The sequence below is a fragment of the Sciurus carolinensis genome, chromosome 3, assembly GCF_902686445.1.
Source record: "Sciurus carolinensis chromosome 3, mSciCar1.2, whole genome shotgun sequence".
In the NCBI taxonomy this organism is placed as follows: Eukaryota; Metazoa; Chordata; class Mammalia; order Rodentia; family Sciuridae; genus Sciurus; species Sciurus carolinensis.
In genome coordinates, this window is record NC_062215.1 from 129,865,455 (window position 1) to 129,890,264 (window position 24,810).

A 24,810-nucleotide genomic window follows, 5' to 3' on the forward strand; every position below is an offset into this window, starting at 1 on the left:
TTACGTGGAGGGAAATGAGAGGGAGGAGGGGGTGCAGATATGAAAGATGGTGGAATGAGACAGACACTATTACCCTATATGCCTGTATGATTACATGGATGGTGTGAATCTACATTGTGCACAACCTTAGAAATGAAAAGTTGTACCCCATTTGTGTACAGTGAATCAAAATGCAATCTGTAAGAATAAAATTATAATAATAAACAATGATGATATTTAAAATACTTCATTGATTCTAAGGCACCATTGATTATAAGTTGCATTATTATTTTAGGTACCCCTGAAAAATGCTGACTGTTAAACTAAGACACCTACCATTTTTCTATTTTAAGAAAAATCCTGATTTCAGAAATAAAATGTGGGGGGAAAATTTGTATCATAAATCCATTAGGCCATGGTATTTAACACTCATGCAGTAAAGACACCAACCAAACCCAGCAGATCCTGGCTGCAAGCTGGAGCAGATCTTGGAAGACTCTGCTGTGCTGGGTATTTCTTGCTCAGCTGCTGCCTTGTGGTAGGATTTGGGGAATTCCAGAAAAGAGTTCTGAACAGTGGTGAGGGGCAATTGGGAGGCTTGGGGACAATAACTGTTTCCCAACTGATACTGAGGTATCTCAATAATCGATTATACTGTCTTAACTGTCATGTTACCCAGTACATCAGCCCTGTTGTTGTAATACCATATTGCACTGCATAATCATCACTGGCACATTAATGTACATTCTTGAGTATTCTGTGCATCCTAATCTTGCACCAAAGACACGTTAGTAATAAATGATTTTTATTAAAAATCCTGGCTCAATTTTTTAAAAGCTTCACATAATGGTCATACCCCACTTTTTTTGTGAAAAATTTGGCCTAAAATGTGTGATAATTATGTGGCAAAATACAGGCACCTGCCTCTACTTTGCTTTTTTCACTCTAGTACTGAGTTGTGACCAAGCCTGTAAAAATTGTGCATATAATGATGAATGAGTTTGATAGGAGAATGTAAAGTCTCCCAGAGTAAACCAATACGTATTTTCAGGGCTCAGAATTGAGTCTTTTTGATGTAGTCATTGACAGTATTTGGTATATGAGGCTAAAACTTGGATACTAAAAATAAATGAGGGAGTGCTGTATACTTACCTCCTTAATTTCTTCTTATAGCAAAATGCTACTTTAAATGTATAAAATGCATTCTTCTCCAAAAAATTAGTTATTGAGCACAGTGTTGGAGATGTGCCATATGAATGAAAAGGCAATATTGGCACCTTTTTATAGTTATATAATCGAATGAAAATAAGACATAAAAATAAATCTTATTTGTGGTGAATTTAAGGATATTACCTAATAAAAATCTATAGATAATACCATGTTTATGCACCTTACTATTTCATATGTATCATGAGATAATGATTCTTTTAAAAACACATCATTTAGGAAATACTAAGTTGTGATTCCTCTACATCTTGTTTTAATTGATATATTCAAGGAAGGTCAGTTCCCGTTTTGAATATCCTAAAATAAATATGCATGTACATGAGAAATTATGTGCATTAAAATCTCAATGATAAACTTATATTCTTATCAGAGTTAGAAAACCGTTATGGACAGTAAGCAAATTTCCCTTCACATTCACCCTAGTACCTGAGAAAGTTCCAATTTCCAAGTGGTATGAAGCACAAAGTTCTATTGGTGAGACTTAGGAAGAGGATTCATGAGGGGACCTTCTGGGGATGGTGCAGGTTTTCACCCTGTGTATGAGAGGCAAGATTTCAGATGGCACTTGTTTCCAAGAGCCCTCAGCCTTCCACTCCTACAGATTGCTTCTATGTCTGAAAGACTGTTATTTAAGCAATTGTAATATTTCTGCACATTTGTGTGCTGTTTATAATTTCATTTGTAATCCCATTTATAATTCACAATGCATTTATCCTTATACTTCAGTGAATGTTTATAACAACTCATGATTTTTTCTACTTAGTACACTTGTAATTTTATTTTCTATATTGCCCATAAGTAACAATTTTCTACATTTTAAATATTAGCAAGACCATGGTGATTTGGAAGTAGGGTCAGTTTTGCAGTGACTTGGAAGTAGGGTCAGGCTAGCGAGAACACTAGCTCTTCATTAAGGTCTTAATTCCCTTCTACTACATCTTCTTGGTGACACAACAGAGCATCTACATGTTATCTTTCTTTTTTAAAATTGTTCTGCAGGTCCCAGGGATTGAACCTGGGGCCTCACATATACTAGGCAAGCACTCTTCACTGAGCTATGTCTCCAACTCTAAGCTTTTCTTATTGTGTTTCCCCATTATTTGCCCCATCTTCTATTTTATTTTTCTCAGGTAGGTACAGATCTTTTGTGTTCATGGTTGGGATTGTGAGACTGTGTAGACAGGGAATGAATACCCCACCTATTCTTTTTTCTTTCTTCTCTAGTACTAGGTATAAATCACACTTAATGCCCCTTATGCAAAACTTCGTGATGCTTTGCATAGCAAAGCTGTTATTTTGACATTTGTCATATAATTTTTGTGTTGTTCTTTAAAAGGAAAAATGTCAGATGATCTCATTTCCTTAGAAAAGCAAAATGAGCCATTTTCTAAGGAGATGATTAGTCAATTTGGAAAGTAGATTGTAAAACTCAAATCAAAAATAAAAAGTTGTGGAGTAAGGAGGTACATAGATGGATAGACTGACTAATGACTTACATGACTAACAGGCAGATAGCATTTTGGATGGTATAAGCTAAATAGATTTTGGCAAAAATACTTATTGGTTAGAGTTTGTTTTTTTTCTTCACCTTGATACTCATTATCTGACTTCAAGACTATGTGTTTGAGTATTTTTAGAGTAGAAACACATTAAGATTCTCTAATTATAAGATATTATGTTACTATTTTATGTGCCTCTGAAATAAATATTGGTATATTATCACATCTTTTATTGAGCACTGCTTTGATACAGAGCAAAAACAGGTGCCAAGAAAGGAAACATTGGGGCTCACATCTATTATAGATGACTGTATTGTGGTGCTGGAGAGCAGGCTCTGGAGCCAGACTGCAGATTTCAGTCCCCACCGCACCACCTCCTAGCCCTAAACTTGAGCAAGTTACACTTGGTGCCTCCGTGTCACTGTAAAGTGGGGATCATTATCTGATATTGTTACTCTGAGAGTTAATTGAGTAAATATGTGTAAATCCCCAGCACCATATCTGCGTTGCAGACACGATATAAGTTGATTATGTTCATACTAGTAATTGCTATGGTTTATACCAACCATATAAATGTTTAGATGTAAAGCAAAACCAGTTGTCAAACATCTCAATATTCTGTATATGTGTCCAAATAGAGTTGCAAAGGCATGGAAAAACATTTGGTTATGTATTGCATATACTTCAACTGTTTTATCATTTCTTTAATAAAAGCTAAAACTTCAGTGCATTATATATCATATCTATGTGTAATCCTAGGAAGTAAGAATATGAATCTCTATTAACCACAAATTTAACATCCCCAAATGTCCTCTGCACAGAAAGAAAAATTGACCTGGACTTTTTGTATACCTCAGTTGAAAAGGCCTGTCTGTATTCTTTCAAGGATATTTGCCTTAATTTAGATCACTAGTGCTAATAACTGATCCTGGAAGAATTTCTGTATCACCTCTTTGTAAAGCAGGCTTATTATTTTTCCTTATATGGTGGTCATAAATCCACATATAGATTTCTATTTATGGCATTAGGCCACATGCTGGAATTAAAACCCAGCCCCTGACTAATGAAACTGCTGTAACCAGAGGTACTCCTCCCCAGCCTTTCCCTTTGCCTCCCTCCTGTTTTCCTCCTCTTTCTCTTCTTTTCCCCGACTGAGTTCCTGTATGCATTTAGTCTGTGCTAGTGTGACTCCAGGTCTTCCAAACCAATTGCCATTCTTCATGTGTACCATGATGCCTCTTGCTCACCTGTCTTGTGTGCAGAGAAATTTTCCTCCTGTTAAACTGCATTTTCCCTTTTCTTAGCCTAGCTGTGACCTACCAATTCTTAAATCTCATCTGGGCATCTTCATCTATGAGTAGCCTTTTCCTAATGTCCACCACTGTCTTCCTGTATACTGTGTTATTGTTGTATTTTTACTTGTTCTCACCAGTAGACTGAGTTCCTTTTTTCCTGTGCTGCCTGGAATACAGTAGGTGCTCAATAGTTTGTCCAATGAATGAATAAATTATTTGGTGTATTTGTATATCAAAGGTTTAAAATAGTTCACACTAATCAAAGAGGCCAGTTTTAGCAAGGTCTAAAAAAATAAATATCAGTTCCTACCATTTCTTTGTAGATGAAAATAGAAAAGCTTTTGCATTTTAAAATGTAAAGTATTTAACATAGTTACATATCAAGCTGTTTCTATTCCCGTTGAAACAGTAAAAAATTACCATTCTAATTGTTAGAAAGGTTTTTTTATTTGATGGACAATAAGTAATATCATGAAAACAAACTTCTGTACTTTAGATTTCAATTAGAGCAATTAAAAACTGCATTTAAGTATATAGTAAACTCAAGCAGACTGCATGCTTGATAAAGTAATGAAATGCTCTTGGAACTGATCATTTTCTCCTTTCTGCTATTTATTTATAGCATATAAACAATTATGTCAATTGTTTTTTCTTGGGTCTTATCAGTTGATCAAACTTGTTCTCAGGTGTCACAATCTGATGCGAATCTCAGTAAGCTCATAAAGGAGATGCAGTCATTATTTTATAGCACAAATCCATTTACTGAAATCCTGTATATACATGGATATTCCAGACATACACCTTAATCACTTTCAATGGAATTCTAATTAATTTAAAGTCATTTTACAAATAAAACTTAGAAGTTTTGATTTTGTGATTATAATATTTATAGGATATAACAACTTCTTACATACTAGATGTTATTCTAAGTACTTGACACAAGTTTTGTGCGTTTATAGCATGACTTTCATGATGATCCCATTCTTTAGGTGGGGAAATAAGACATGGAGGCTGACAAAGGAGCAGAAACTGGCACAGCAATGTAGCTGGTTGGGCCCCTGGGGTCTCTCGTGCACATACTCGGCCTCCGTGCGAATAGTGTGTCTCGATCTGTCTACTCTGCTTTCCTCCATGTATAGACTACTCTGTGTAACCCTGTACATTATCATGATGTCACTTTTTGTTGTTGTTGTTGTTGTTTGTGTTTTTGTTTTTGGAGAAGAGTGTTAGTGTTAGTTTTTCTAAGAGAGAGATTTCTTATTCATGAATTGAGGATCATGAATGTTAGTTTTCAAAGATAATCCTTTGTTTCAAGAACTTATTTTTCCACTGTTTCCATCCTTGAATAGATGTTGCTATTGGTGCTCCACAAGAAGATGACTTGCGAGGTGCTATTTACATTTACAATGGCCGGGTAGACGGGATCTCACCAAGCTTCTCACAGGTAAAGACACTTCTGTGTTCAGGAAGAGGCAGCTGGTGACAAAATGCCCCAAACATTTTCCAGTGTTTTTGTAGACTTATTTTTCTTACCTTTATTCTTTCAAATGCTTAACATTTATTTCACCATTTTCTTATACTAATTATAAAAGGTCTTATTGTAAGGGATTAATAACTTTGTTAAAGTCATTTTTGCCATAAATAAGAATTCTAGTTCACTTCTATTCTAACTGTCTTTAGTCTATTAAAGGTTTCTTTCTGAGTTTCACCAAGTTTGTGTTCACACTATTCTGAAACATGCCCCTCTGGGTTTGATTAACTGTCTTTCCTTGTGACTAACCGCCTCATATTTCATGAATATTGCACAGGGAGATGAACATGCATATGATACTGTGTTTCTTTCAGTGTAGAGTAGTAAGATGATAGCATTTTAATATACTGTCATGGTTGAACTCTAATCTCACTTTTATATCTTGAAAAATCAGGGCACTTCACTGCATAGAAAAAGACTACATTCACATGCAGAGAAGAAAAGTTTCTCCAAAGACATTTTTATGGAAACATTAGCTAGTACTCTTAGGTTTGATTTGTCAAAAATGGGCATGTAGTTCTGTATTTTTAACCTGAATAATATGTACTTACCTAGGAACAGATCCTGATTTTTCTTAGTTGGAATAGCAGCCTGATATTTCTAAATCCTATCTGGATGTGAATTAGATATGGAATAGAAGGCAGATAACTCACTTGGTCTGTTCTTCTTAAATGCTAGGGAGCAATCTGACTTCATAAGTAACCTTTCATCGTGTGGCAGAGTAGTAGGCTCCACTACGTGATTATAGACATTTTATTTTCCAAATAACTTGTTTAGCTATTGTGTTCGTTAAAGAAGTAAATACAGAACCTGAAAAAAGACTTGAGGAGATGGAGTAAAAACTGTTTTGGAAAAATCTGTGCTACATAATTTTTTCCTTTTTCTCCAAGAATTTTAATTTTAAAATATAGATGACAATATAGATGTCAACTGCCCATTTCAAGCTGGAAAATTTTGCCTCTCCTACAAGCATTTAACTAGATTGCATTTGTTAGCCAATGTGCCAGGACTTGTCTGGGAAAACCTCATTATTTAGCTAATCTATTGCTTCTCTGGAATAATAGGTATTCAAAAACTATTTTCCATGCAACTTGCCTATTTTTCAGAGAATTGAAGGACTTCAAATCAGCAAATCATTAAGTATGTTTGGACAGTCTATATCAGGACAAATTGATGCAGATAATAATGGATACATGGGTAAGTATAAAATTTACCATATTTTAAAAACTGGAATAAGTTATGTTGTGGATGCTGCTTTGTGAATATGTAGAACTGTTATGGAAGACTTTCTGATTTTTTATTTACTGATATTTTTTCCTGTGTTTTTAAAATTTCCTTGAATTCAAGGATGGGCCAGAAATAATCAAGTAATTCCTCAGCTTTAACCTGTTAGTTCCTTAATATTACATTCCTTGATCTTGAAAAAATGAAATACCCATTAAAATCAATCAAGCATACAATTGTGAAAAGAAATTTCTGGATGAATATTTGTGGTCCCAAAATCAAATTTTTTACATGTGTATCTTTATAAGTTTATGTCTTAAGGTTTGTTTTATTAGGAAGAGATGAATGCTATTTTGAGTAAATAGATTCAGGTAAATGTACAATGAATCTTAAGGTGCTTGCATGTCTTTTCTAATTAATTTTCTGTAAATAGTGTTTTGATAAAGTCAAAAGGTGATGTGCAGTTAAGTATTTATGGCTGAAAAGTAAGTCTCTTTGAGTAATGACAGTCATTAATCTGGGTGGCTGTTTGTTATCCTCCAGATGTGGCAGTTGGTGCATTTCGGTCTGATTCTGCTGTGTTGCTAAGGTAAGGTGGATACATTTCACTGCTTAATGACAATTGGGCTTAATTGTAAATGATGGGAGATAGTTTTTAAAAACAGCAGTGGTAGTGGCCTCATGATGCTCTTTTTGGTATCCTGAAATTTAATTATTGAACTTTAGGGTTTGTTTTCCATCTTGCATAGATATAATTAAACAAATCATCAAAGTCAGTGTTTTCAGACATTTAAATGAAAATTTCTCTTGATCTGTGCACAGAAGTTGAGTTGAGTACATACACACATACTGTTAGTAGAACAGATTAATGATTAGTCAATGAAAACTGACAACAAGTACAATTATCTTCTTAAGGAAAAATAATTCTGCAATTAAAATTGCTAATTTTATTTCCTTCTTAGGACAAGACCTGTTGTGATTGTTGAAGCATCTTTAAGCCACCCTGAGTCAGTAAACAGAACGAAATTTGACTGTGTTGAAAATGGATTGCCCTCTGTGTGCATGGATCTAACACTCTGTTTCTCATATAAGGGCAAAGAAGTTCCAGGTTACATTGGTATGTGTAGCTCACAGAATCAATGCCTGACAGTATGCGCAGTTCACTCATTAACATTGCAGTTATCTCTAGGGTCCTCACTCTGTTCACTGTGGAGGTCTTCGTGAAAGCAGCAATTGTTGTGCACCTATCTTGCTGGATTCTTGAGTTGCTCTAAACAAGAATTGGGCATATTGAAAAGGCTATAGTTGTTTACAAGTTATGGCAAGAAGCAAAACAAGAGTGTCACTTACTATACTAGTTAAAAGTAAACCCTCTGAACTTACTCTGTGAAATCCCTCTAGGATTGAAGGAACGTCATTATAGCTCCTCTGGTTTACTGAGATCCTTATGTTTTGGTACCAAGGATCAAACTCAGCCTCATGAGTGTCTTGCAAGTGCTCTACCACTGAGCTATATCCCCTACCCTACTGAACTCTTTAAAACCTGGAGTTGGCTTAAGCTGGCAGGACCAAGAGGGAGAAGTTTCCTTTTTTAATCTGTCCTATTTGAAAAGTTGAAGAAGCTTATCTAGTCTAGACCCTGATTGTAATTGCTAAATTGATAAATCTGTAAATAGAGATATCTTAATGATTTACTGGCACCATCTACTTCTGAGAACCACGCACATTTACACACACACACACACACACACACACACACACACACATATGTATACATATACAGACAACTTTTAATTACCAGCTCTGAAGAAAGTGGCACTGATATTCTTGCAGATCAAAGCTGTCCATAACACCAGAGCAAACACTGATGGATATCCTTCTCATGAGTTCTTTGTGATCATGCAGGAAGGATTTCACACAAATTGTTTAGAGTAGGTGGCATAAATTTTTTGGAAGGGACAGCAAAAGGAAAAAAGGGATCACTCTTGAAAGAGAAAGAGTCCTTTTAGAGGGAAGAGAGTTGGTGGCTTCTCCTGTCCTACTGTTTAATTGGGGGTCTCAGGGAAGTTTCCAGAGAGTCTTGCCCAGATGTACCTTTTGACTTTTGACTGACAACAGGATTGCAATAGACTTTCAAGTTCCCACTGTGCATGGTCCTATCTCATGGAGGGGAGATTTACTGTTATAATGGCATACTAAAGATTCAAGCCTGGGTCACCTGCCCCATGCTGACCAATTCTAATTGAAACTTGTTCTTACAGATTCTTTGGTTGTAGGGACTTTGCTCCTAATTATCCTGTCTCCCTGAGTATTGGAATCTGGTCTGTGAAGGTCCCAAAAGTACCCCTGTAGAGCACCTTGTGTTCCTATCAGCAGGGAGGAGCCTTTGAGCCTGCCTTTCCCTGCAGAAAACAGGTGGTTTGCTTAGGAATGTAGCCTGTCCTGTTGACTTCAGTCAGGCAGAGCAGAGTGGCCTCAGCCAAGTTACCCTTCATGTGGGAGTCAGCACCACAGGCCCAGTTCACAGAACCATCCTGTCAGCCTCTGGTACCAACTGCTCATGTCTGCCTGCCACCTATCAATATGATTCATCCAAAATTGTGATTAATCCCCCCAAAAAAAAAAAAAAAAAAAAAAAAATATATATATATATATATATATATATGTGTGTGATTTTGTAAGTATTACATTTTTTCAGCAAATGAATGTCCCTTATTATGTTATATTTAAGGTAGTGTTTGAGTAACTGCTAGTGGAAACAACCCATGATGGAAGACAAGCATTCCTGGGTTCTTCATTTGAATATTAATAATTCACAGAAGTTCTGATCCACATGAGACCTGTGGCGATTGTACTTATGGCCCTTCAGGCCACTATCATACAATTATCACCAAGGGCTGCAAACATTTAAAGAACCAACTATGAATATATGCTAGAGATCTCCATCTGAGTTAGCATATAAAATGTACAGAATAAGCCTGGTATCTCTACTTCACCAGACTCATTTTAAATAGTGGTCTGGAAGAATCCTGGCTAGAGCTTCACTATCAAGACAGTGTGCAAAGCCTTCATATGCTTATTGATTGAAGAACTGGCCCCTTCAGAGCATGGCCCCGAGCGAACTATACATTAACATAGACAAGCTGATAGATTATCTGAAAGAAGTACATTGAATGGATAGGGCTATTTCCCTGACGCAAAATCAGTGCTTCCTGTACCACCAATTCTATTGTACCAGGTAGTACATGTATGATTACATGAATGGTATGAACCTACATTGTGCACAACCATAGAAATGAAAAGTTGTAACCCATCTATGTACAATGAATCAAAATGCAGTCTGTAAAATTAAAAAAAAATAATAAAAAAAGATTGAAAATAAGTACATGAAACTCATAAATAATTATAGCACTGTTGCAGAATCCTGCTTTATAATTGTCATAAATGATTCCTTTGGGCAGATAATTCACATTGTAAGCATCTTTAATAAATCCAGGGCATTTTGCCTCTTACTAGTAGTAGGTTTTTATTCTTGGCTTTTTCATTTGCTTTTTTGTCTGAACTCTGGGAGATGAATTTGTAGATAGCTATTTCAATTGCAGCTCTCTTTTTTTTCTTTGAGTTATTGTATCTTTAATTGTAATTTTAAAGTCATTTGACTTGTACTTTATTATTTCTTAAATAAAAGGATGGTTGAAAATTTGATTTGAAATGTATAAGAGTAATATAGAGCTAATGCTTATGTTCCCTTGAAATAAGTAGGTGCAATCTTTCTAGAAGAGTAAATTATTCCTAAGTATAAATGAACATTTCAGGAATTATATAAGTTCTTTAAAATGTCACTTAAGAATTATTGTTCCTATGTAATAAGTGACATCTTAGCAGACTACTAAATTTAGCTTACTTTGCAAAGATTTCACTTATAAATTCAGGAAATAATGGATGGAAGATAATCCAGAAGTTTTACTCACTTTTACTATTAATAACAACTTTGGTATTATACTTTTGAAACTTTTATAAATAGGAGGAATAAGCAAATAACTAAAGAAACTGATATTGTTAATAATAGAAACCTAGAGAGAAGTTTACAAAATGTTTTTATGGAAGCGATTTTTTGAAATTTATATTTTTAGTTGTCCCTTTCATATTTGTTTAATTTTGAAAAAGCTATCCAATGAAGAAAATTTAAAGTACTACCAGTATTTTATACAACTTTGACTTTTTCCTCAAAAACAATAATTGTATTCAGATATTTCCTTAAACTGATTGCAATTCTTGCCATGTTTTCACAGTTTTGTTTTATAACATGAGTTTGGATGTGAATAGAAAGGCAGAGTCTCCATCTCGATTTTACTTCTCTGCTAATGGAACTTCTGACTTGATCACAGGAAGCATTCAAGTATCGAGCAAAAGAGCTAATTGCAGGACACATCAAGCATTTATGCGGGTAATTATTTTTTATTAATGAATATGTAAACTTCAAAACTGTCGGTACAGTAAAGATCTATTGCATTGGTATCTTCTTATAAAATACAGTAAAAAGCAAATGCTATCCCCTCCTGAGCTGTGGTCTGTTGTTCCAGTAAAAGTATTAGTCCCAACCTAGATGATTCAAAGTCCACTTTTTGCAGCATCTTTATGTCACATTTATCACACCATGTCATTATTTTGAAATATTTGCCTTTTTCCTTCTGCAATTGCTATGTTCCCATCCCTGTTGATCCACTTGCTGAGAAATGTACAGAGTAGTTCTGCAGAGCCCCAGATCTGTTCAGTGGCAGGTTTTTAGGGGTGGGGGAGGTGGAGAAGTGGTTTACTTTTCTTATGACTCCAGCAAAGCAGAATCCAGCACGACTGCTTTTGGATTATGCCCCTGTCTCCACGCCAGCTTTGTCAGTGGTGTCAGTGGGAATTTGCACAGTTGTGGCACGGTAGGGATCATCTGTGGGCCAGGATGACAGCTCTCATGATGGTTTGGGGTATGTCTTGCCAAAGCACAGCCGATTTCATGTTTCTTTTATTAAAACACTCATTCCCAAACTGATCATCACGCTTCTCACATTGGTCAAATTTTAGCATATGAAGCAGTGCCCAGTCTTTTTCATTAGGGAATGGTGTACTTCATCAGAAAATCTATTGTTCCCCCAAAGCCAAACTATTCCCCAGAGCTCTTTCTGGGATTTCAAATAGTAGCCTCAGCTTAGAACTTAATTTTCCCTTGGATACTTATTCCAAGCAAATGCAAACAAGCATCAAGACTCCAATACACTATGCAGTACTAACAGCAGTAATCCCCATGCTATTTCCTCATTTCCCTTAATGGTTTTTGTTGTTTTACTAGAAAAGAGCTATTAGATGGTTCAGAGCCAAAAGTACAGAATGATATTAATGTAACCATCATTTATATGGTAGGAGAGGGTTTTTTTTTTTTTTTTTATTCCTTCATAGATGTAATTTACTTAACATTAGTCAATTTTAGAGACAACCACCGAGACCATTTTAAAAGGTGATTAAAGGGTCAACTTTAAATGTTCACAAAAATATACATTGTGCCGAGTTGTATAAATGGCAGCTAGTTGACTCTGGTTTATTCAGCCCTATGTTTCTTGGGCATTGTTCATATGAATAAGGAATAATCCATATTTTACACCTTCTTCATCATGAATTTGTAGTAGAAATTATAACTTACCAGAGATTTCTCCATTTTGTGGCACATATAGTATTATGATAGGTTTGAAAGAGACAAGATCAGTCATTGCTTAGGGGCTATGTTGTGAATGTTAGACAATAGCACTTAGTACTGGTATTAGTACTAAGCAAGGACTTAAAAATATGTGTTTCTTCTAGTATCATTTCCTCTTCCTACATTTCCTTGTCTTTGCTTGGAATACTTTTAAAACCTCTGTGTAGAAAGACAAAAAGTCTACTTCAACCCTTTCATTTGCAGCAAACCCAGGGAGGAAGTAGGAACCAGAGACACAGCTACCCCAGTGTCAAGTTCTATAAGGAGCTCTAGCTGCTACCCAGGAGAGTGTGCACCTGTCAGGAGTCATGCTTTCCCACCTCTGCCAACATGGCAGCCCAGGCAGGAGGAATACCTGGGCTTCTGTAGATGAAAGCACAGGATGGCTACCTGGATTCTTCTATCTTCCCAATAGTATTAGAAAAAGAAGTTGGATAGTGGTCAGTTTTACTGGGTGGTTTCTGTGTTCCACAAAACATGTCCACTATGCATTTTAACTCAGCACCTCTCATAGTGAAACAAGGTGGTGTTTGCTAATCATACGCTTGGGCCCCAACCCCCAACTGCCAGAGGAGTCCCTGCTTTCTGGTTGGGCAAGCTTTACTTATGATTGCCCCAGTTAAGGTCAACTTGCATATTCACTTGATTTTATAGATATTTACTAAAAACCTACAGTGTGTCACAGTACATATTGTCAGTGAATGAAACATAAAAAGATTATTATCTCTAAGGGGTTAAGTCTAGTGAGATGGGACAATAACATGACAAAAAAGTAAATGGAAGCGAAGAGAATAAAATAGAGGAGGAGGGCATGATGGCATTTTCAGTGCTGCTGCTTGATAGGATAAGATGAGGCCTGAGAACTCACTGGGTTTAGCGATGTCGGTACTTTGGGTGATTAGAATATAAGCATTTCAGAGGGGTAGCAGGCAGAAAGAAGAAAAGGGGTTAGAAAGAAATTTCATGCTATTCTCTCATAAAGTTTTGCTCTAAAGGTGATCAAGAAGTGGGGTTGGGAGTCAGTAGTGGAACAAAGCAAGTGGAGTGAAAAGCCTTTCTTATTCTTTCCTTTTAAGAGAGGAAAAGTCACATGTTTGTGCCAATGGACAGGCTCCAGTGGGGTGAAAATTTTGTGATGGGAGTGACATGGAAGAGTAGTTGGAACAAATTCTTGAAAGGGAAGAGGGTTGAGGTCGACTGCACAAAGTCAGAGACTGGCTATCTACATGGACACATGCCTGTTCCCACGTATGTGCCAGCAAATGCTGGACAGATGTGGAGGTAAGGGGTGGAAGCTCTCACACTGTCATTGAAGTGAGAAGCAAAGCCATCATCTTGTGTAGGGAGAGGGATGTGGCGTTTGGAGCATGGGAAGAAGACACAGTCTGGGAGAATGGTATGGTTGTCTGATGGTGCTGAACTCATGGTCACAGTGGCTGGTCGGTATGACTAGGCTTTCTTTCCCATCACACTGGGAGTAGATAAGAGTTTGAATTAGCCAGAGCTGTGGTTTTGCCAGGAGAAGGAAGCAAGTGAGGGACAAATGTGTTGAGGGAATATATGAGAGAATAGTTATATTTGGGGTCATGACCTTTAATCAGGATAAAGAGGAAAGAAGACATCAAGGGGGTGAGAATATAGGAAAGTAGTTGAATTGGAGAGTCACCCAGTGCCACCCCCAATCCCCAAATGATCAGCTAATTAAGGGAAGGGGACTGGAAAGATAAATGATACAATACATAAAAGTCCTTGGAGACTTGAAGGTGTAAGAAAAAGATTGATTTTTAAAAATATTTTGTTCACAATTCTTTGACTATTTCATGCAAATAGAAGCCTTTCAACTCATATTTTTTTAAAAAATCCATTGTGTTATTTGATGATGGAGAATTTGACTGTTAAAAAAAAACACACCAGATCTCATAAAACTTGCACTTTTATTAAATCCTTCTTTAAATCACATATTCTCTAGTGTCATGTTAGAACTTCTGGAAAACAAGTGACAGTTTAAATAATCTAATAAGTATCTATATCACTAGCATGTAAATTTTCTGGTATGTTATTTTTCTGGACCTATGTGTTCATTTATCTGGTTGGCAGGCACATTTATTTTATCATCTACTCATAATTAAAGCAGTAACAAATAGGATTATTTTACACGAATGGTCAAAATTTGTTCCTCATAAAGTAGAAATGAAAGAAGAAACTGATTTAAAAAAAATTTTTTTGCTTAAACTCCATTATGGAAGTTTTATATAGTCATAAAGATGAATGATATGCCTTTGGCCAGTATATGGATGGAGCTGGAGAGCATCATGTTAAGTGCAGTAAGTCAGACTCAAAGTCAAGGGCCATCTATGTGTTCTTCACATGCAAGGTAGAGAGAGTTAAGGTAAAGAAGGAATTTTCATGAAAGTAGAAGGAATACCTAGAGAGTAGAGGATGGAGATTGGGGTGAGGGGAGGAAGGGCAATGGAGTTGACCAAATTATGTTATGTGCTTATATGAATATATCACAATGAATCCACTATTTTCTATAATTATACTATACAACGAATTAAGAAAAAACTCATTGTGGTTTAGTTGCTTACAATTATACTGAGCTTTGAATTTTTAAAAATTTTTATTTGTTCTTTTTAGTTATACATGAAAGTAGCATATTTAGTCATATTTTTGTAAACATGGAGTACATATTATTTAATTAGATTTCAGTCTTATGGATATACACGATGTTGAGATTCATTGTGGTGTATTCATATGTGTACATAGGAAAGTTATGTAAGATTCCACTGTCATGTATATTCCCATCTCCCCTCCCTTCCCTTCATTCCCCTTCATCTAATCCATTGAACTTCTATTCTTCCCCTATCCACCCCCTTTTGTTGTGTGTTAGCATCCACCCATCAGAGCATTTGGCCTTTGGTTTTGGGAATTGGCTTACTTCACTTAGCATGATAGTCTCTAACTCCATCCATTTACTAGTAAATGCCACATTTTGTTCTTCATGATTGTGTAATATTCTGTTGTATAGATAAACCACATTTTCTTATCTATTCATCTGTTGATGGGCACCTAGGTTGGAAAGCTTAGCTTTTATAAATTGAGCTGCTATAAACATTGATGTAGCTGTGTCGCTATAGTATGCTAATTTTAACTCCTTTGGATATATACTGAGGAGTGGGATAACTGGGTCAAATTGTGGTTCCATTCTGAGTTTTTTGAGGAATTTCCATACTGCTTTCCAGTTTGGTTGCACCAATTTGCAGTCCTGACAGCAGTGTATGAGTATACCCTTTTCCCTACATCCTACATCCTCAACACTTATTGTTACTTATTCTCAATGATTGCTATTCTGACTGGAGTGAGATGAAATCTCAGTGTAGTTTTAATTTGCATTTCTGTGTTTGCTAGAGATGTTGAACATTTTTCATATATTTGTTGACCAATCATATTTCTTCTGTAAAGTGTTTGTTCAGTTCCTTTGCCCATTTATTGATTGGGTTATTTGTTTTTTTGATGTTAAGTTCTTTGAGTTCTTTTTGTATCCTGGAGATTAATGCTCTATCTGAGGTGTAGGTGGCAAATTTTTTCTTCCATTCTATAGGCTCTCTTCACATTCTTGATTGTTTCCTTTGTTGTGAAGAAGTTTTTCAGTTTAATACCATCCTATTTACTGATTTTTTTATTTTACTTCTTGCATTTAAAAAATCTTGTTGAGGAATTCAGGTCCTAAGATGCCGTGATGGAGATTTGGGCCTACTTTTTCTTCTACTGGTTCAGGGTCTCTGGTCTAATACCTAGGTCCTTGATCTACTTTGACTTGAGTTTTTTGTAGGATGAGAAATAGGGGGTCTAATTTCATTTTGCTACCTATGGATTTCCAGTTTTCCCAGAACCATTTGTTGAAGATGCTATATTTTCTCCCATGTATGTTTATGGCACCTTTGTCTAGTATGAGATAATTGCATTTATGCAGGTTCATCTCTGTGTCTTCTGTCTCATTGGTCTTCATGCCTATTTTGGTGCCAACATCATACCATTTTTGTTACTATGGCTCTGTAGCATAATTTAAGGTCTGGTATTGTGGTGCCTCCTACACTTCACTTTTCTCAGTAAGGTCTGCTTTGGCTATTCTGGGCCTCCTGTATTTCCAGATAAATTTGTGACTGATTTTTCTATTTCTATGAAGAACATCATTGGAATTTTAATAGGAGTTGCATTAAATCTATATAGCACTTTTGGTTGTATGACCATTTTGATAATATTAATTCTGCCTATCCAATAGCATGGGGTATTTTCCATCTTCTAAGGTCTTTTTTTAGTGTTCTGTAGTATTCATTGCAGAGGTCTTTCAACTCTGCTGTTAGATTGATTCCCAGATATTTATTTTTTGAGACTATTGTGAATGAGGTAGTTTCCCTAATTTATCTTTCAGTCAATTCATCACTGATGTATAGGAACACAATTGATTTATGGGTGTTAATTTTATATCCTGCTGTTTGCTGAATTCATTTATGAGTTCTAGAAGTTTTCTGGTGCAGTTTTTTTGATCTTCTAAATATAGAACCATATTGTCTGCAAATAGGGATAGTTTGAGTTCTTTTTTTCCTATTCATATCCCTTTAATTTCTTTCTTCTAATTGCTCTGTCTAAAGTTTCCAGAACTATGTTGAATAGAAGTGGTGAAAGAGGGCATCCCTCTCTTTTTCTAGTTTTTAGAGGGAATGCTTTCAATTTTATCCATTTGGAATTTTTTTGGCCTTGGGTATAGCATATATAGCTTTAACAATGTTGAGGTATATTCCTACTATGCCTAGTTTTTCTAGTGTTTCGAACATGAATGGATGCTGTATTTTGTCAAGTCCATTTTCTGTATCTATCGAAATAATCATGTGATTCTTGCCTTAAAGTCTATTGATGTGATGAATTACATTTATTGATTTCTATATGTTGAACCAACATTGCATCCCTGGGATGAACCCCAGTTGATCATGGTGCGCTTTTTAGTATGTTCTTGTATGCAATTTGCCAGTGTTTTATTGAGAATTTTTGCATTTATATTCATCAAGGATATTGATCTAAAATTTTCTTTCCTTGATGTGTCTTTGTCTGATTTTAGTACCAGGGTGATACTAGCTTCATAGAATAAATTTGGAAGAGTTCCCTCCTTCTCTACTTAATGGAATAATTTGCGGAGTATTGGTTTTAGTTCTTCTTTGAAGGTCCTGTAGAACTTGACTGAGAATCCATCTGGTCCTGGGATTTTCTTTGTTGGTAGACTTTTGATGGCATCTTCAATTTTATTGCTTGAAATTGATCTGTTTAAATTTTCTGTGTCCTCCTGGTTCAACTTTGGTAGATCATATGTCTCAAGAAATTTGTCAATGTCTTCAAGATTTTCTATTTTATTAGAGTATAAATTTTCAAAATAGTTCTGATTATCATCTGTATTTTTTTAGTGTCTGTTGTGATATTTCCTTTTTCATGGCAAATTTTAATAATTTGAGTTTTTGTTCTCTTTGTTAGGTTGGCTAAGGGTTTATCTATTTTTTTAAAGAAGCAACTTTTTGTCAATTTTTTGAATTTTTTGTTTCAATTTCATTGATTTCAGCTCTGATTTAATTATTTCCTGTCTTTTGTTTTTGGTATCGATTTGTTCTTCTTTTTCCTAGTGCTTTGAGATGTAATATTAGGTTATTTATTTGGTGACTTTCTATTCTTTTAATGAATAAGCTCAATGCAATGAACTTTCCTCTTAACACTGCCTTCATAGGTCCCAGAAGTTTTGATATGTTGTATTGCTATTCTCATTTACCTGTAAGTATTTTTTAATTTCATCCCTGATATCTTCTGCTATCCATTGGTCATTCAATAGCATATTATTTAGTCTCCAGGTGTTAGTGTGCCTTCTATGTTTTATTTTATCATTGATTTCTAATTTAATTTCATTATGATCTGATAGAATGCAAGGTATTATTATTATTTTTTTATATTGCTAAGAGTTGCTTTGTGGCCTAAGATGTGGTCTGCTTTGAGAAGAATCTATGGGCTGCTGAGAAGAAAGTGTCTTCAGTCATCGATGAATGAAATATTCTATATATGTCTGTTAAGTCTAAATTATCAGTATATTCTTAGTTCTGTAGCTTCTTTATTTAGTTTTCATTTGGATAATCTATCTAGTGGTGAGAGAGGGTATTAAAGTCACCCAGTATCATTGTGTTGTGGGCTATTTGATTCTTGAAATTAAGAAGGATTTCTTTGATTACATAGATGCTTCATTATTTGGGGCATAAATATTTATAATTGTTATGTCTTGTGGCTGTATAGTTCCCTTAAGTAGTATGAAATATCCTTTTTTGTCACCCTTAGTTAACTTTGACTTGAAGTCCATCTTATCTGATATGAGGATAGCAACCCCTGTTTTCTTTATGAGATCCATGTGAATGATGTTTTTTCCTCTCCTTTTACCTTCAGTCTGTGAATGTCTTTGCCTATGAGTTGAGTTTCTTGGAGACAGCATATTGGTGTTTCTTGTTTGTTAATCCAATCTGCCAGTCTCTGTCTTTTGATTGAGTTTAGGCCATTTACATTCAACATAACTATTCATAAATTATTTTTATTCCATGTCATTTTGATTTGTTTCTGTTTTACTTTGAATTTGTTTCTCCTTTGACTTTTTATTCTTCTAGTGTAGTTCCTCCCTTTGCTGGTTTTCTATTTTTTTTTCTTCATTTCTTCATGAAGTATCTTATTGAGTATGTTTTGTAGTATAGGCTTTCTAGTTGTGAATTCTTTTAACTTTTGTTTATCACTGAAGGTTTTTAGTTCATCGTCAATTCTGGAGCTTAATTTCACTGAATATGTGTTGTTGTCTGGCATTCATTTTCTTTCAGAAATTGATAAATATTATTCCAAGACCTCCTAGCTTTGAAGGTCTGGGTTGAGAAATCAGCTGAGATCTGGATTTCTTTTTCCTTTTTAATGTGACCTGTCATTCTTCTCTGTCAATCTTCATTCACAATTCTATCCTTATTCTGCATGGTAGGCATTTTCATAATATGTGCCTCAGCATGGGGCTGTTGTAATTTTGTATATTTGGGATCCTGTAAGCCTCTTGGATTTGATTTTCGTATTTCATTCTTTAGGTTTTGGAAATTTTCTGGTATTTCATTGACCATTGCACATTCCTTTGGTTTGTATCTCCAAGCCTTCATCTATCCCAATAAATCTTAAATTTGTTCTTTTCAGGTCATTCCATATTTCTTGGAAGTTCTGTTCATGGTCTCTTAACTTCTCCGTGGTCAACTTTATGTTCAAAGTTCTATGTTTTGTCTTCATTCGTAAAACTTTGTCTTTCACATTATCTAGTCTGTTGTTGATATTTTCCACTGAATCTTTAATTTGGTTTATTGAGTCCTTCATTTCAAGGATTTCTGCCTAATTTTTTTCAGAATCTTTATTGATGCGATCTTTCACTTTCTGTATTTCCCCTCTGATTTCATTCCTTACATCATCCTTTACCTCACAGATCAGTTTAACTATGTACATTCTAAACTCCTTCTCTGACATTTCTTCCACTATGTTGTCAATAGATTGTTATTGGAGTATCTTGACTTGTTTGGGGCTATTTGTTCCCTTGCTTTTTCATGTTGTTTGTGTGTCTACCCATATAACTGTATGAATCTGAGGCTGTAGGGTTTCTACCCTGTGAACTCATAGTTTCCCTGAATGATTCCAGTCTCTCATGATTTGGAGGGAGACAAAAATTGCAACAACCAATGCAAGCAATTGCACCAAATGGTTCCTGCTATAATGTCTACTATGTTAATTGTCACAATAAACAGAAATGATATGATCAGTTATTGCCTACAATAAAACAGTAATTTTGCAAAAGCATTTACAATTTTGAATGGTGGACAGGGAAAGAACAGAACTGATTTAGGTTGTGATGATTATGAGGGAGGAGAGAAGTTAAAAGTAAAAAATTGAAGGAAGATTGAAAGAGAACAATAGAGATTGGCTGTTAATGGAAGAAAAGAAAAAGATAATCAAGGGAAACAGGAAAGAGAAGAATATAGTAATAAAAATTTAAAAATTAAAAAAAGAGAATCCAAAACAAATATTTAATATACAAACATCCTCATTTTCAAAAAACTGGTTCATGAAAAATAACTGACGTCAAAAATGATAGAAATGAGGAAAAACAAATATGTGTAAGTGTCCATGATCCATTAAGGTCGCAATTAACAGAGAAGAAAAAATCTTGATGAAAAGTTAAAGAATTATTTCATTGGAGTTCCAAAGATTCTCAGCTTCTCTTCTTAGAAGTGTTAGGTAGGGTTGTCTGCAGCGTGATGCTCCACCCTCTGAATTGCTGGTATAAGAGAGGTTATCCTGTATGCAGAATTTGTTGAGGTGGGTTTTTGGCTTAGGTGGTCTCTAGCTCTTTGCTGAATGCCAGTTGATCTGGAGATTTTTAATCAGTGCACCTCTAGGGCCCAGCAATTACCAGTCCACACTGGAAGACTGCACACCAGGGGTTTCTCCTGGGTTCCACTCATGTGGTGGAGAAACCAATTCTTAGTCTATTGTGTTACCTGTGGACCACATGTTCCTAGTCTTAGGTTCAGTCTCCAAATTTAATCTCTCCCGTCCTGCCCTTTCAAATTCCTGGTCAGACACATCTCTCCCAGCTGGTCCTGCAAGCATCTGGATTGGAGGGGGAAGGGTAGAGCCGGGAGGGTGTCCATGACCAGAATTCCCTTGCGTAAAACTCTCTCCATGTTTGATTTTCTCCCTGTCACTTAGGCACATACTACATCATGCAATGTGGGTTTGCCAGGCCTGTATTTCAGGCCAGACTCAGGTTTGCCAGGAATTGGCTTCCCCAGCTGTCTGCCCCCATGCTGCAGCTGCCAAATAGTCCCTTCCTCTGTTCTCTGCATACAGTCAGGAGAGATTGGGCTTCTTTCCCACTCGAGGGTAGTACACAGTGCACTTCTCAGTTTAGTTGGGCAGTGTCTTTGATCTCTAAACTTTCCATACCCAGATCACCTCAGGCCTCCTAAAAACGTGAGTTCCTTTAATTCCCTTATCCCTCCACTTTGGTCATGGACAGACCACCCTGGCTTGTCCCTCTGGCTATGGCAGCAGCTGTGGCCCTGGGGGTTTCTTCCTTATTTTGTTACATCCAACCTCCTAAGTCCCCAATCTGCTTTAAATGTCCAGTTTTAAATTCCGTAAAGTCCTCTCCCACTTTTTTTTTCACCTATTTTTTTGAGAAGTACCTATCTGCTTTCTTGGTTTCATGTCACAGAGCAGTCAGGAATGTGACCTTCTCTATTCTGCCATCTTGAAACCTCTACATTAGTGTTTTATCTATTGAAATTCTCTTCAATTAAACACTACACTCTACTCTATGAGAAACTGTTTCCATCCATATGTATATGAAAATGAATCTGTCTTTGCTCTATTCAAATGTACTTCATTAGATCTATCACATTTATTTGGACAGGTGATTTTGAAGCTGTTTTAAGGAAATCCAAACAACAATTTGCAACAGTGTTTAGGAGTATTAGAACAGACATCGTAGGAGACTTCTCAATGTCTTGGTAGATGATACTTCTTGGTTGATCTTGGTGGAATCTCTGCATTAAAATAGTCACTGATATTCACAGAAAAGAAAAATGCTACCTTGAAGTACCAAGCAACAAGATTGCTTGTCTGCAACATTTCCATTAAAGCTAGAAATATTTAGCTAAATTGCTGGTGCAGGAATACCTCTCTCCATCAATATCCTAAGATTCAGTGAGTTCAGTGGTCTTAGCATGTTAAGTTAAAACCATGAAGTCAACATGCCTATGTAGTAGATTGGTTTACTCATTTCTTTTCCTTGATTTCTTGATTTTATCAATTTGGGGTTTCTGAAATGCTAAGAATTTATTTTTTATATAACTTTTTAAGCAACTTCTAAAACACATCTTTTCCATAATTTCAAGGAAATGAATGAATTTAATTAGTAAATGATGTTTTATTTATATTATTTGCCCTATTTGCTTATATTGTTGAGCAATATATGCATAGTTTAATGAAGTACTATTTGCCCCAAAGCTGTTATTTTTTAAAATCATAGCACACTATGAATGGAACCATATATAAACACTTTTTTTTTTTTTTTTTTTTTTTTTTTTTTTTGTGGTGCTGGGGATCGAACCCAGGGCCTTGTGCTTGCAAGGCAAGCACTCTACTGACTGAGCTTTCTCCCCAGCCTATAACACATTTCTGCTGAAAATCTAAGTGCAAACAAGCTGTGTAACTACTGATATTATACTGTTTTACAAGTGAATTGATTATTCTAGAACATTTGAATTTTTTGTCAAATATTAGGTCTTTGAAGCAGGATATTGTCTTTCACATATTTGTGTTCTTGTATTCTTGGAGCTACCACAATTGGTTACAAAGGGAAGAAACTCAATAAATAGTTAACAAATTTGTGGAGTTAGTATTCTTAGTGCTATTCAAAGAATTCTATAAGGAAAAAACCCGAGAGTATTCTTCTGGTACAATGGTTGGGGCATCTGGATCTTTTCTCAGGAAGCTGTAGTGCCTAAAGCCTAACAGTTCTCTACCACCTGAACCAAACTTACCAGATAAACTGGTTAGATTTTCATGTGATGGTTCTGGCTTAGATTCCACCATATACCTTGGTCTCCCCTTCTCCTTCCTTAGCACCACATTGGCACTAGGGGCATTTCATGAACACAATATGGCCATCTTTTTTTCTTGAAAATCTTTTATGTAATGGTCTCCCTAACCCTTTTCAAGCATATATTAGGTGACCCTCTTTCCTCTGTGCTTGTGTGTGCACATTAGAATATTTACTTCCCACGTATCTGGGTTTATGGGTTATAGACTGAGATGTGCATTCTGACTTTGTTTTGTGTAGCTCCAGAACTTTTCTTGCATGCAGTAGACCAATGAATATATTTTCAAATATTGATGCCATGACATCATTTTCCATTTAATATTTTATAAATATTTTTGCCCCATCCTTTAAATTCCTTCAGTATATAAACACAGGAGGAGAATAGGGGCCTATAGCTTAGCTCTCAAGTTGACCAGAAAGAGATTTCCATGAAAGTAGAGCAAAGAGGCAGACTTTGGGTAATTTCAGGCATGTGCTAATTTGCATGCTTGTGGGTGCCCTGTTTTTATGTACTTGTCCATAAAAATGTGGCATGGAATTTCCATTATTTCTAACATAATAGCACATGCCTGCCCAAATTAGAATTTTTAAGTAAATCTACATTTTCCCCTCCCAAATACTTTGTCACTTTAAGACATTTTTGATATTACTATTTTTGTCCTTAGGTGGAGCTGTTAAAGTTAAATAAGTGTGAATATCTGTCAAATACAGTTCTTGCAAGAGTGCACGTACATTTTATATATTGTGAGAAAAGCATAATTAATAGCTAATTAGGATAATGAAAGTAATATACACCAGATGTAGAAGACCTTGTGGAAAATTAGTATGAATTAGATAACATGTGATTTGGTCAATGCAAGCTTGTTGAGAAGAATTAAAACAGTGGACATGTGGAGGGACAATCAGTGGCTGTCTAGCTCCTACACCTGGGGAATAATTTAATCAAGTTTGCTATTGTAATACTCAGGGCTTCAAGCTGTTCCATTTTCACAAGTGGATAACTTGGGATTTGGGCCTTGATTTGCAGCATTCCTATATGGTCAAGGCTTCATGTTGAGATGATCACTTATCAAGTAATTTAATAAAAGTATCTCTACGCAGAAGATTGGAAAAGTAATCAGACCTAGAGTACCCTAATTCAGGCTCCAAATCTTTCAGATACCAGTTAATTCATAGAAGTCTAATACTTGCTATTTAATTCATTTTCTATTTAATGTTAACTGGTTGGAAATAGTCTAATTTTCTTATTTCCTCAAAATGCTCAGCAGCATTTCTTGTTTTAAGAAACTGAAATTCAGTAATTCCTGAGTTGGCTTATACAGCTACATTTGGAGCATTATATGTGTAATAACTACCATGTCTAAGTATTTTACATACATGGTCATTTAATTATCATAGCAATGTGTAGGCATTATTAGCATTATTGTTTCCATTTTCAGATGAGATAACCAAGCCACAGATTAAGAAACTTGCCCAAAGTTACAGATGAGTGATGGACTCAAGATTTGAAAATCAATTTTCTACCTCCAGACTACTTGCTTTTAGCCACTTTGTTTATTGATAAGATAAATGTTAAGAGAAGAAAAATCACATCCTTTTTGTGTATAATT

At 35.6% G+C, this 24,810-nt stretch overlaps 1 protein-coding gene across 1 annotated transcript in view; it reads left to right on the forward strand.

The window, feature by feature from the left end:
- Itga4 (integrin subunit alpha 4) overlaps positions 1-24,810 on the forward strand; it is a 75,168-nt gene that overhangs the window by 25,992 nt on the left and 24,366 nt on the right. The window contains 5 exon segments of the mRNA XM_047544793.1: positions 5,350-5,444; positions 6,638-6,728; positions 7,299-7,344; positions 7,718-7,872; positions 11,048-11,202. Of these exon segments, the coding sequence (XP_047400749.1) occupies positions 5,350-5,444; positions 6,638-6,728; positions 7,299-7,344; positions 7,718-7,872; positions 11,048-11,202 (542 nt within the window).